Source organism: Taeniopygia guttata, chromosome 2 (genome assembly GCF_048771995.1).
Source record: "Taeniopygia guttata chromosome 2, bTaeGut7.mat, whole genome shotgun sequence".
Taxonomy (NCBI): Eukaryota; Metazoa; Chordata; class Aves; order Passeriformes; family Estrildidae; genus Taeniopygia; species Taeniopygia guttata.
Window position 1 is genome coordinate 117,305,221 of NC_133026.1, and position 15,212 is coordinate 117,320,432.

General features: G+C 40.2%; 1 protein-coding gene across 2 annotated transcripts in view; it reads right to left on the bottom strand.

Annotated features, from left to right (window-relative positions):
- Positions 1-14,986, bottom strand: part of PDE7A (phosphodiesterase 7A) — a 75,527-nt gene extending 60,541 nt beyond the window's left edge. The window contains exon 1 of one of the 2 annotated variants that reach the window (XM_002198776.7): positions 14,086-14,986. In XM_002198776.7, the coding sequence (XP_002198812.4) occupies positions 14,086-14,223 (138 nt within the window). In that variant the 5' untranslated portion in view covers positions 14,224-14,986. The remainder of the gene's footprint in view (positions 1-14,085) is intronic. The other variant, XM_012572105.5, reaches the window with a different exon arrangement.
- Positions 14,987-15,212: the final 226 nt, after the last annotated feature.

The following is a 15,212-nucleotide window of genomic DNA, read 5'->3' on the forward strand; positions in this document are numbered from 1 at the left end:
GCAACACCTAAGAGGCCAGCACTAATGCCTATTGCAGTAACTACACCAGTAATTCAGTATTACTGGTTCTTGGCCCCCCCATTTACATGCTCAGACCCCAAAGCATTTGCCTTCATTCTCAGCCTTTTTACAGCTCAAACAGCAGCATGAAGGATTACAGACTAACCTGACCCTTCTTCCCTAAGCATGAGTCCCTCTTGCCCTCAAAAGTATAGGAGCAGAACTGCCATTTTCTATGGTAGACAAAACGGTGTATAGGAGAGCCATTAAGACAAGGAAAAGGAACTTGTGAAAGAGGAGAGATTCCAAAAACATCTAAGTGAAAGGATGCACTTCTGTGTCTCTGCATAGATGAGGTTGGAACAGAGATGCTGAAGGAGACAGACTTCAGCAGTGCCTTTCAACCACATCACATAGGATATGAGAGGTCGCTGCTTTTAGGACAGAGAAAATTAAGTCCCTTATGTCACCTTCAATCTTTGTTTCTCAGCCATAGAGTAGAGGATTAACAGTACTTTGACTTCTAATTTTACTATAGCATTATTTATCAGAACACTTCTGAGAAAGATTTAAAATGCAAACAACTCATGCACATTTTAGCCAAGTAAGAGTAACTAGCTAGTTCAGAAATGCAAACTAAAAAAAAATCAGATACATAATGTTTAGACCTGCATACTAGAAAACTAAAGAACATAATCACTTCACTAATTATCTATTTTAATAATTATCTATTTTAACTACACAACCATTTCATCTGCCTAGCAAACTGCAAATCTCCCATCTTTGTTTAACCGAAACATTACATTCTTGAATGCACCAAGGAATTTTAACTAATATGTTTCATTTTCCTGAAACAGAAAATGTAGGACCATGGACTTATTGAAAACCTGCAGGATGCCTGGGATTAAATATGAAGGAAAAAAAAAAAAAAAAGCAAGGTACCAATAAAGTACTTCAATGACAGGATATGATATTGATTCCCTTTTTGCAAATAACCAAGTTTTTCCAGGTCAAGGATGAAACTTGCCTTCGAATTATTTCAGTTTGTTATGGGTCTAATTAACCCATATCAGAAGCTTCCTCTGGATATCATTGCCCTGGTGCTTTTACCAAACCCTTTCCAAATGCTCATCTGTGGACCAAGGACAAAATCACATTTTCACAGTCTCCCTTTGTAAGCTACTTCAGGCCTGTACTCTCTACCAGTTAATTCTGATGTTGAGACAGCAGTCAAAGGAAGAGTACGGTTTCAGAAAAAAATACAGAAAACAGAAACTGTAAGCAAAGTCTCCATCTGAACTTTCAGTAGAATGAGGCCCACTTCCAAAACCAGGATTCTCTCTCTTTCCCTGTACCCTTGGTTTTTCAAATCACTTCAACCCTAAGTAAAAACTACCCCTCCTCCCAAATTACTAAGCACTTTAACAACCACACTCTGAAAGATCCTGTCACTCCAAAGTTGGAGTTCTCACACCTGCATCCACCCAAAGTCAGCCTGCCATCCAGAAGCAAGATTGCTGAAGCTGCTGGTGAATTATATGCTAGGCACACCTCAAATACAGCCCCTTTATCCCAGCTGCATGCAGTCAGCAGTCCTGGATCTGCTGGAATTCAAAACAAGGCAGCAGCACAAGGGGCCCTGACTGGAGGCAGAGATAATAACAACACCTGTGAGAAAACACCATGGACCAGACACATGTGAAGCTGTTCACATCCTTGTGTGGACCCAAGAGAGACTTAAAAGACCACTGGAACAGAAGAGTAAAATCTGTCACACTGCTCTGAAAGTCCTGGAAGCTATTTCAACACAGATGAAAACACTAATACAGAGGCACTGAAGAAGCAACTGAGAAGCAAGCTCAATGTTGGAAACTGTAACTCAGCAACTAGTGCCTCACTGGAGGCCTCTATTGTGTAGGCGCTGCCATACTATGCACACGATCTTTTTTTTCATTCCCTGCAGAGAATTAGCTTAGCCCATATCCACATGCAAAGAATATCAGGTCACAGGAAGCAGAACTGAAAGCATACACCACCATTACATGACAACACACATACACCTAGGTGTTCATGGAAGACTTAAAAGCTCACAGCTTTCTCTTCCTGGGCCACTTCCTCCTGTTTCCCAAAGCACTGATCAGTGGAAGCCCCAAAGAGCAGAGACCTGCTTAAAACCTTTTTACATACTACTTCAACAAATAATCTATACTTTTACAATAGGTCCATCTTCTTTATTTACCAAACATTTTCATTGGCACTTTTAGAGTGAAGTGAAGCACCAGGCCTTATAAAGACGCCTAAAACTTTCACAGAAGGTTTTTCAGAGGCTGTATCTCGGCTTAAACCACCATGTACAAACATGAAGAAAGCAATGCTACAAAGCAGGCAACAGTGGGGAGAAGATACAATGGATGAAACAAATGTGGATCAATGTGTGCATTCAACAAAACCACATTGTTTTCACAACAATCTCATGCAGGAGTAAAATTCTGCTATCATGCACATCACACAATTATCTGATCTTCACCTTCTCCCAAGAGGAACAAACCCCAAAAGGCACTGGTGGCACATCTCTCATAATGCCTTTTGTCAATCCTCACAAGTACTACAAAGGAGATTTCGTGCATAACCTTCATGAGGTATCTTCTACAGCAAAGATGAAGAGTTACTAAGAAAGGACAGCCATGCACATCACCTTTTCCATCCTCAAGTTTTACTTCAACTGCAGAACCATCATCTGCAACTGAACCAGTCTCTTCTCAAATGCCAGCATGCATGAAAGAGAAGGCAATGCGTTTACTGCTGCAGCTTCTTCTCCTCTATCATGATCCAGCAACGTATCAGCAGTATGGCCTATTTTATCTCCTGTATGCTGACAGTTCCCAGGAATGCTCTCCTGGTGCTACTCTGGGCAGATAGCACGTGACATCCCAACTTGCTCAAGACACTACTCCTAGGCCAGGGGTTGAATTCCCCACAGGCCCCTAATGAACCCACACACAAATACCTCCACAGGACTGGATGCACTTCAGGACACGATTCAAAATAATTCTGCCAATCAACATTATCAGCATACTGCGTGCTCTACTAAATTCAGCAGAAATGGATGGCTGAACAACTGTGCACACATGTACACAGTCAATCCAGATTTGTTTGACTTGGCAACTCAGTAACATAAAGAACAACTATTATGGTATGACTGTCCTTGGCCTAAGACATGCTTCAGGGCAAGCTCTACAGAGTTTGAAAGAGGTATCTATCAACATGTAACGTAGAAACCAGAAAACCAAAAGGACTAAGAAGAAGAATCCCAACAGTTACGTGACATCATCCTGAAACACTCCAAACTGTAAAACTAATGTGTCACTCTGATCAAAAGCTTCTAAAACCTCACTATAAATTATAAAGGCTAGCAATATAATAAATAAAAATTTCTTACTTAGAAAGATCAACTGAGAGCAACAATATTACCAACATTGTTAGCTTTAGGATATTATTTTGTCTCGTGACTTGATGGAGACAGGACAACATGGAAGCTAATGCTACAATGATTACTGATTTTTACACTTTTCTGAATCTTCGCAGCACCCACCATATCCTTATTCAGTTATTACATTTTCATATATATCTATATTTTTTTCATATGTATATATTTATATATACACACTCACTCCCACATACAAACACACACTAACAAGCCTTTTAAGTATGCTAAACAATTCTCCAAAGACAAATGACAGGATTGCGCCTCATGTTCTCATACACTTCATTTATAAACTGTAGCAACCATAGCTACTTTTCATTAAAAATATGCATAGACACTTTCAGTTTCACAGGAAAATAACCTTTCATTTGTACATTATTACTAATCACTACTCATACAGACAAGAAAACCAAAAATTTTCCTATTTTGAAGTCAAACAACCCAAATATTGAAATTGGATGTTTTACAGGTAAAAAAACCATACAGATTCTTTTGATTATATGTACTTAATTGAGCATTTGTTCAAAAGTTACCAATAGTCCTTTTAAAATGTTCTGTCAAGCCAAGTCTATCTAATACCTGAAACACACAGAACCATGGACTCACCTAATAAAGATGAAATTACAGATTTTGAAGACGTGCAAATAATAATGCATAAAAGATACAGGGTACACAACGCTACTTTGGAAATACTAAATACCTGAATACAGCATATTATTTAATTTGAACAACACCTCAGAATTAATCAGCTCACTCTTGTTTGCCAAGAAAGTCAAACAATTCCACACAGTTCAGCTGTTCTGGACATTCCTCCAACTGCAATGGAAACAACTTGAGTCAGTGTTGCCACACACACTGGGTGGCCTCTGCCTCCATATCCCTTGCGCCAACACTCCTCAGATTCTGCAAGAAAACCAGGGAGAGACAAATGAGCAGAAAATGACTGCTACAAAATTTCTGCTGCTGCAGCTCAGCAAACCAGCTTTCCACAGGGTCAGAGGAGTGCAACTGTCAGCACTAAAGCAGGAGTAGATAGGCAGCTAAAAGCAATTACTGTGCAAGCAATACTGCTTACATTTAACACCAAAAGCACCTTGGAACTATGACTGCAGACACTAAATAACACTCATACCTGAAAAAAAATTTCCATTTAAAATAATGTTAGTAATAAAAACTGTGGCTCCTGTCAACAATAATCATCAACCACAAAGCCTCTCCAAGCACAGCATTACAACGTGTCAAGGCAGAATATAAAAAAACTGCCCTTCTGTTTTTCATGACACATTAACACAAAAGCATTGTACTTAACTTCAACAATCTTAATTTCATGAGTGTCAGAAACACAAACCTTCTGTAATGTGCATTATTACACCAAGAAACAAGCTTAAGATGTATTTTTTAGCCCTATTGACCTTTCTCTTCTCCCACCTTAACCAGACCCTCTTGTCACTCACACTCAGCATAAGAGAAAAATTTGATCTCCTGACTCACAAATTGCTTCCAACACAACCATATTTTTCAGCATGAAGCTTCTTTCCCATGGTCTTACATAAATACCACAATATTAAGAATGATGAGAAATGTCTTAAACTTCATTAGTCTTAATTGTCTTTCCTATTTATTCAGTCAATCATGAATAACAGCTCCTTGTCTAATCCTCTCAAACCATCTTTCTTAAAAAGCTCATGAAAATGGATTATCCTTGTAGTGCACAGCTGATTATTTCACTTACAGTCTATTGTATCAAAAGGTGACAGGTGGAGAATTTTAACCAAAGGCCTTTAATTAAAACAAATTTAAAAAAAAAAAAAATCTCTTCAGGCCTGAACTTAAGATGGAAGGGCATAGCAAAAATAACATAACAATATCACAAGGAAAACAAAAAACACAAGGTAACCATAGCTTCAACCATTGAATACCCTTTTGGAGATGAAGACTTTCTCCTCCTTAAAAGAACCTGAAAGTCAATACAGATCACAAAGTACAAGCCCAACACAAAACCTCAGGAATTTAGTACCTGCAATTTGCAAGGTTTGATTTCTAGTCTTCACTTCTGGTAGGTCGCAAAACTCCTGCACTAATCTGAAGTGACAAATATATAAGCAAAAGAACTAGATGCAGAAGACAACCACTATCCATTTTGAAAGGAGAAGGAAAAAATATTGAGGAGACAATCAATTTTTTAGTATTTGCGACATTCTGAGCTTCACAAGGTTAAAAACTCAAGATTATTTTGTTTTAATTCAGGCAATAAAGCTTTACCATTTCATCTGCCAATTTTTGATCTAAATACTGTTTTATCTTGACAAAAATCATTTTGTAGAACAAGTTAGGACAAGCTTATTAAATATATTATTTAAAGTAAGTAGAAAGTGCAGAAATTCCTATTATCACTATGTTAAAAGAAATGTAGCTCAGACTTCACAACAGAAGAAACAGAGCAATGGCAGAGCTCCATAACAAATGTACAGACTAGATTTCATAATAAATAAGAGCATCAAAAAACTATGACCTTTACTATCCATATATAGATATTTATTATTTAGCAGTTTCACACTATGTTTGCAGCTATAAAAAACTACAGATTTTTTTGCCTAATACCTGAAAAAGCTCAATTATTGCAGCTGAAGTCTAAAATTCCATAAGTAATAATCAAGGAAATTTAAGTGTTACCGGCTTTTTGAAAACTGGTTACAGGACTTTACCATTGCAAAACAGAAGACAAGGCACTACTGATAAGACACACACCCCTGCCACACATACACACTTCAGGAGATTACTGTGGCACATGAACCTTACTGGAAAGTTTAAGAAAACGGAAGTGCAAGTTCATGCCTGACTAAACATGAAACCTCCTCCTCTGTGTGTGATCAAGTGCAGCATCAATATATGGGGTGTATTAGCTACAAACACAAAGCAAGAAGTAACACAGGCCAGTGCCACTCCTGCCATGATAGCTATGGTTCCTCCACTACCAGACTATTCTATTCAAAATATTTTGTGAGTGTTAAATTTTTCTGATCCAGATATAACTGAGTCCCTCAGGAAATTACTTGCTTGCCATCACCCCAACATGGCATGTACCTCCATTCTTAAGACAACTAAGACCCATCACATAAGACAGAAATGTCATGCAAGGTTTCTAAATCCTTTCTGTTCCAAGGCTAATTCACCTACTGAAGTCTCAGAGTTTCCACTGTAACTTTTTCCTTCACAGCCTTGGAATAGGTTTCTGTATATCTTCCTTTGGTTTTCTTTACCCTATGCAACATAAATGACCCCTTGCCCTAAAGGGGGCAACAGGCTGTATTTCACATGTATCAGATATCCAGTTTTATTAGTCAGAGTAGCCTCCAGCTATGTCTGTCATGGGGGGAGAAACAGGAAAAAAATCCCTATGATGGGTAAAGAAAACAGTGTCTTTCTTTCCACATATCTCATCTGGCAGATAGGAGAGGAAGAAATAGTAAAATATTCTACTAATACAGACCTTTCTTTATTATTTTCATTGCTGCATACTCTCTGATGCTCTTTCAGGCAGCGGAGGAAGGCCTGCTGGAAACCTTGGCTCCTTCACAACTTCAGCTATGAGCCGAGAAAAGAATTCACCCTCTACCTTGAGACAAAAAGCAGACTCCAGGAATCTCTAATTATAATTATTGTGGGAGTGTGGTCAGGAAGATAATAAATCAGATTGCCATATCAAAGGTGTACAAAGAGGGGGGAAGTGGGAGGAAAACAGGAGTCAGGCTGCCGTAACAGAAGTAAAAAATTCTTAGGGTATGGAAGGGAGGAGAGCAGGGAAGGCAAGATAACAGCCACAAATTTATTTTCAAACAGAAAGAAAACAAAATACTTGGCTACAAATTCCTTACAATACAGCAAACATATAAATAAACAACACTCCAACTAACCCCTAAATCTAGTTTCTCATAACTGCATTTTTATAATACATTTTTTCTTTGGCAGGCTGCCTTGCTGGATTACACATGGTGGTTATTTACACTGCAGTTACTTGTTAATGACATAATCAGAACAAACGGAAGAAAAATTCAAATCTGATGAAACGCAAACTCTTTCAAGGTTTCCAGTGAGGATTCTGTGCGTAACTCCGAACTAGAACTTGAGAAGTCTGTGTTCAAGTCCTGGTCCCAGACACATGCTTCTTGTGAGACCCTACATGCATGTGCATGTCCACACCAAGTATTTGCGCTTGCTTATATAAAAGACTTTTTTCAAGCACAACTGAACATTTCATTCAGCTGTGAATGCACACAAATGATGATTTGCAGAAAATGTTTTATGTAATATGACTACTGAGATTAAGATTCCAATTTTTAGCATGTCCATCTTCACACCTTCATTTACATAGAAAAAACATTCTAATAGAACACACTACAATCCTTCAATCATAAGGCACATGACTTTGTATCTTAGACACACAATTGTATAAATTCACATGAGGAAAATACTGACACGTTAACAAATATTTACACAGTAAAGGACAACCAAGCTACTCTGGTTCCACATTTCTGCAATAAATACAGAGAAAGGAAAAAAAATTTTAAAAAAAGGGGGGGGCAAAGGGCAAACCATCAAACTACTTTGAGCTGTCAAATTACTCATTATTTCCATGCAGGTGCAGTGAACAAAAGCAAATACAACAGGTTTAGTCAAATCCAAAAGGTGTTTCACATATGTGAGCCACAACCTGTTGAGTTGGAAACGCAGTCATGAATTTGAGATCTTCAATGCAAGAAAATTACTGAGTTAGTGTAGAAATTTACAATTTTAGCAGAAAAACAGTGAAAAGTTGCAGATACCAAGTGATGAGAGAAACATAAGAAAACAAGAAGACAATGGTCACTGACAAGATAAAAATCTGTTCTAACGAATCACCATTCTAGTATCAGCATTTTTTTTCCACTGTAGGCTTTTCAATACTAGAAGAACCAAAGAAATAAAGATTCACAATGCAGATGTCCTCAGCATTGTTTTTGGCAGGCCAAAACTGTAGAACAGACATGTTCAAAAAATTACATTATTTTTATGATATGTTATTAATTCAAAACTGAGCTTATTGACTCAGAATTAACTGAGTTTGGACACTTGCTTTTCTCAAGCAACCTAGAAAAAACACACTTACCTAGCAAATAGGGATTTTTTTTTCAGGAAAGCTGCTGAAACAGACATCCCACAGAAAACACTCCGAATTCCAACAACTTGTATTTGCCTGCTATTACTACATAATTAGTTCATACAGAATATTGAATACTCATATACTAATGCTGACTTCTTGTAAAATTGTTTTATGGTTAAAATTCAGTATTTCCCAACTTGGGCACATAGCTATAATCTCTCTTTCCAAATAAACTTCTTTTTAAAGATAGCATCTAAAAACTGAGGTTCATACAAAGTACAAAACATACTATTACACAATCTGGACAAAGAAGAATTGACTTCTGGTGATTTAAGACAATCTAATTAATGGGGACTTTTAAACTATTATTCTGTTTAGATCTTACATAGACAACTATAGACCATGAAAGAAGCTGCTATGACCATTTTGCTGAATGAAGTACCAATGTTGCTTTACACTAGAACATATGAAAAAGTTAATTGGTCAAAAAACTCAGGGCATTTTAAAAATGAACTGCCACATAAAATTACTATAGTGTATGAAAGCCTCAATCAGAACTTGTCTGTGCTGTGCGGAGAGTCAGCGTCAGTCTCTCCCTTCTCATATGAATAGATGCAATCTCAGCAACCAGACACAATAAATACAAGATGAAGGGAATGGCAAGCAGAGCAGCAACACAGAATTAATTCCAGAGGCTAGGAATCACAACATGAAAATTATTTCATTATTTTAACTCGTTAATTATTCATGCAGTAGAGATACAGGAAATGGCAGGAGAAATCTAATGAAAGAGCCAGAAATTAAGAAGCACTGATGAAGAGGATTAGAAAGCTATAGAAGAAAAATTATGAAAAATGGTGGATGAGAAAAGAAAGGGGTTTAGGGCAAGGTTTCACATACAGTAGCAGGGCCAATATAAGACATTCCTTCTGCTGCTCCACTGCTCGTTACTCCTAGTCTAGCATTGCGGTGTGCTGCTTCCTCCCCTACTAACAGTCACAAATATTTATGATACTGTACACTATGAGTCAGCCATGGATGAAAAATAACCTGATCAAAAAAAAAAAAAAAAAAAAAAAAAAAAAAGAAAAAAATGAAAAAGGAAAAAAAAAGAAGAAGTTGACACAACTATGAGGAAGACGCAGGAGTAGAAATGAGCAGCTGCAAGGGAAAAATAGGTCATGACAACATTTATCTCAGCAAAAAGGTGCAACCATGGGATTAAAGACAAATGTCTATGTCCAGACCATATAACTAAACCTCTCAACTGCATCTTTTAACTTACCATGATACGTGCAAAGTGAAATGTGTTTGGATCATATCAGGTGACAATAACAAGAAGAAATACACAGAAAAGGAGGCTTAAGCACTTTGCTAATGGTGGATAAGAGGAAGGATACACCTTTCACCAAAGAATCAAACAATGCAGTATATTTCCAGTTGCTCTTAGTGATTTTTCCCCCACATCATCCCCCAAGTCAAATCTAGGATTCCATATGCATGAACTACAATCTATTATTCAGGTACGAGAGTCACCAAGTCTGACTCTATATTGCTTAAATGCATTAAATGGAGATGCAATGAAGAAGGGTCATGAAGCTGGCTATCAAATACCATGTAGCAGGACATGATACTGCCTGGTACACAGAAGTACTTGGTACTTCAGGTGGAGACGGTGCCTACATTTCTGAGATTCTAATGGAGTCTTCTATTATTTGCTCCATTCCCTAGGAGACATCTTTCTTTATCATCATCATTTAAAGACAGATCTAAAGCTAGATCTTTACTTCTATTCAGACACTGCTACTAGATACCATTGATGGCATTTTTGGAGGAAGTGAAGGGACTGCAGAACCAGTTACAAAGTAAAGCAAAGACAGCAGGTTAGGCCAAAGTTTTCTTACTCATTTGTGATATATTTATGTCAATTCAACATGGGGTGAGGGGGAGTGCAACACAGGACAATCTAAACGTAGCTTGCAGCTACATTTGTGAAGTGGTTTTCATTATAAACCCTTATTCATAAAAACTGAGACTAAGAATTTTCACACAAAGTAAGTACAGTTCTATAAACATTTACTGCTATTAACAACCCAAGTTAAAAACTAGATGAGGCAATAAATCAAAAATTGTTCTCTGAAAGCTCAGCTTTAGTTTGAAAAATATAATTTTGTAATATATGGAATGAACATCCTGAATGTATGATACAAGGTACTAGCTAATATCCATCTGGTCTCACAGGGAACCTAAATTCAAATCTCATCAATGTGAAATGTCCTGGTAATTTCAACACTTACACATTCAAATGCTCTTAAAAACAGCTTTTAACATAAGCACTTAAATTATTTCATATTTAAAGATGATTATTAACTGAAACATTTGTATATACCCATACAACAGCAGCTTTTTACCTGACTGGACTTGAACAATAAATATCACAAATAACGTCTAGATGTTACCTTTATTATTTTTATTGTAATGACTTTGAAATTAACAAAAATTAAGACTACAGTGAAATAATTAATACATAAAAGAAAACTATAAGGAAAAAGGAATAAGCCTTTCTCTGCATTTACTGCATATAGTAAAAGGTGCAAATCACCACAAGGAAGACTTTCAGTATTAAGAAAGAATTGTTTTATGACAAGAACAGTTAAGCACTATTGACTTGACTAGTGAGATTAAGTAATTTCTATTATTTAAAGTTTTTATGACTTTCAAAAGCCTAGTGGTGCCATTTTTTCCTTTAAATCAGTTCTGACAAACTTCAATAAGCCTGTTTTATTCAAAGTGATGGCAGGAAGCTACCAAGTTTCCTGCTTGTGTTTGCTTTCTGCTGTTTCAGTGAACTGAATGAGCAAACACCTGACAAGCATCAGAGATGGCACAGAGGAAGCAGTAATAACACGTGCCCAAAGTCAGGGCTTTTAACCTTCAGCAACAATGAGTTATGTCAACTCACTGCATCTCATACAGCTATCTTAAAAAATAGATTAAGCAAACAGATTAGGCAAACATCTGCCAATAATGCTGTAAGTACAATTTATCCGTCCTAGGACCAAGAGGAGTAGACCAGAATCCTCGAGGTCATTTCCAGCACCACTTTATCTAAGCTGTAAAAAGGAATATACAGCCCATTTTGAACCCATGCAGAGGAACTTCAATAAAACTGAAATTCTACTTAATAAAGAGATAAATATTTGCTTGCTTAGGGCTGTCCAATTAAATGATACATCTAATGTAGTGCGCATTTATTTCACGTATGTTTCTTGTATAAAATACCTTCTGGCTGGAAGGATAAGCCTAAAACATCTTATGTCTCAATCATGTCACTTTTAAACTCTAAGTGGGAACGTAATTTTTTAAGACCTTACATTTTTCAAGAAAATCTGCTAAATGCATGCTAGTTGTAAAATGCTGGCTGTAGATACCAGCTCCTTGGGTACACATCTCCGGTGTTACTCCTATTGCTCAAAGCTAGCTGGAGCACAAGACTGAAAATGACAAACTGCTAAGGGTTCAGCTCTCTTTGGACAGGAATGAAACTGGAATATCTTTAAAAAAGACTTGTAAGGTGAAGCTACATTCACAAGTTACACAGAATCACTGATCTCACTGGTGATGCTTCATAGTCATTTACACCAACCTATGACTGCAGGTCTAGTAGACCTACTCACATCCTATTGTTTGCAGGAGACTTCAGGGAAAGAGGAAAAAAGGTAAAGCTAATCAGATGTTGGATAACAGCAAAGGCTTCCTCACTTAAATATCCTAATTCCTTTTCATTAATGCATAAACTTAGTTACTTGTTGGTTTATGCAGACAAAATAAATACTACTTGGCCAAGCACACATAGTTTCTCTTTTTACAAATTATTCAAGTACCTCTTCTTTGAGCTCACTAATATACCTGCAGCATACTGGTCAGAAAATAAGGAATCCATTGAGAAGCTTGAAAGTTAGAGGAAAAACACACTTTAAATATCAATACCAGATGTAATTCGGTAAGCTTGTATACACTTCATGCATCACCTGTTCTGAAGACCATACATAAAGGAATAAAAGTTGACCATTTTGCCTATTCCTTTTCAGAAAACAATGAATGCTTCAATCAAGGGAGACTCTTATCTGCACAAAATGAAGTGTGCTATATTAGGTTGGATTTTCAAGATGACTTATACATATGGAAAAGTCACCATCACCAACTACAGCTCAGAACACGCAGTACAAATGGAAAAGATCCTAACTCAGTTGCTACAAAATTAAATTTGTCATAAAAATTAATTTTGCCATGGAAAATAATTTGCCATAAAACCAAAGTTTTCTGTCAATTATTACATTTATATTAGGGAAGGAAGCATTGCCAACATATGTTCATCTTTATCTGCTTGCTAATAATTATTTCCACATGCATGCAAGTTCCTGGTCATTAACACAGTATTTTGTTGATTTTTCCTGTCCAAACATACATGTGCCTAATGTTCACATACACAAAGAGCTCCACTGCTACCAAACAGGGGAAGAAGCCAAAAGCAACTGGCAGCTCTGTACTTTGTAGAAAGACGTATGTGCAGCACAGCAAGTCATGAAAAAAAGGTAGAATAACTTAGTAACATACACCGAAAATGTACAGAACAAAAATTACCATTACACATGCAAAGACAACATCTTTTGTAAGGACAACATACTTCACAGCACTTAAACAGACCTTTCAATCTCGACATAGGAAATCCCTCGAAGCCAAACCGGGTTGACTCCACCAAAACATATGCTTTCCACCATAATTCCAGATTTTCTCCAGAGACTTCCGCCAGAATATAATTTTATCACTGGGTGCTGGGAAACCATACTAACGCACATCCAGAAATTTAGGGCAGTGTTCACAAGAAAAACCTGCCTTTTGTCTTGAGAGTTATAATGACCTTTTTCACAGTATTTCCAACGCGATCAGATGAAACAAAATACAGTACAGTTCACATTGTGACTGATGTAATATGGGCTGGGAGCAATACCGTGGAAACGAAAAAGCCCAGAATCTTTGTCTCCTTCTAGACAAACTGCCAAGCCTCAATAGTTGAAGGGAGAAAAAGCAGAGCATCCCAAATAAAACACTGCAATGCATGTTCACCATTTCAGTAAAGTCGCCGCAGCTTTTGGCAACCCCATAGGAAATTTGGACCTTCAAAGAAAGCCCAAGCTAATAAAAGAGCTAAAAAACAGTCCTAGCTTAAAAATTTCAGGAGAAAAAAAAAAATAACCCACTGGCTGTAAAAAGAAACCCCACGGAGCTCTATTATTATTATCTATTTAGCATCGCTACGATCGCAAGCGATGCTAAATAGATAATCTCGGCAATAACAAGTCATAAAAATATTAAATGCTGCATTTTTCTCGCCACCGCGCCGGTATTCGGGGGCAGGCGGACAAGGGCGGCGGGCCCAGCGCCCAGCGGCAGTGCCTACCTGAGAGAGCTGCCGGGGGTTGGGGCAGCCGAAGAGCGCGGAGCTGGAGCTGAAGCTGATGGCCCCTCTGCGGCTGAGGACGTGCTGCGGCACCGGCCTGTCCAGCGGCAGCACGGGCAGCTGGTAGCATACTTCCATTGACGAAGCCTCCGTGCGCCGGCCCGCCGCGGGGCAGCGGCCTCGCCCGCCGCACCTGCCCGTGCAGGGCTCGCCGCAGCGGGGAAGGACCGGCGGCGAAGCCCCGCGGGGGCCCGGCGCCTCCTCTCCGCCCCCGCACCCCCCGGGGGGCCGGGCCGGGCCGCGCCGGGCCCCGCGCCTTTGTGCTTCGCGGCCGCCAAAGCCCGGCGGGAGCCGCCGGCGGGAGCGAGGGGGAGGCGGCGGAGCGGGACGGCTCTGTCAGCGCCCGGGGCGGCGAGTCCCGGCCCGCAGCCCGCGGCCGCTCCCTCCTTCAGGCGCGCTGCCGCCGGCGGGAGCCGCTGTCAGCCCCTCTGCCGGCGCCGCGCATGGAGGGCCGGGGGCCGCGCTGGGGGAGACACGCGCCGCGCTCGCCCCTATTGTCCGGCACAGCCGGGAGCGGGAGGAGGAGGAGGAGGAGGCGCCGCTCTGCCGAGGGGAAGGGGCCGGGCCGTCAGAGAGGGGACCCGGGGAGGAGGGGGAGGAGGAGGAGAACGGAGAGAAGGAGAAGAAGGAGGAGGAGGAGGAGGAGGGAGGATGGCGCCTCCGCCCCGCCCGCGCGCGGCGGCCCGGCTGGAGAAGCAGGCACGAGCCCGGCGGACCGTGCGTGGGTCGCGCGGCTGGCGACACGCGCAGAGCGGCGTCATAACGTCACCGCTGCCCACACTCTCCCCGTCCGCGCGCACCAGGCAGGGGCGGCTCGGCGGGCCCCGCGCGCCGCGCGCATGCGCCCCCGCCCCCTCCCCCCTCGCGCCTTCGCAGGGGCGGGGGGCGGCACCGCCCTCCTCCCTCCTTCCCTCCCTCCGCTCCTCTCAGATCGCGGATCTCGGAACGGAGTGCCTTGGGAAAGGCCTGAGGGGGCGGCGAGCCCGACCTGTGAGCGAACCCCACCATGTCAACCAGACCATGGCACACAGTGCCACGTCCAGGCTTTCCGTACACTTCCAAGGGCC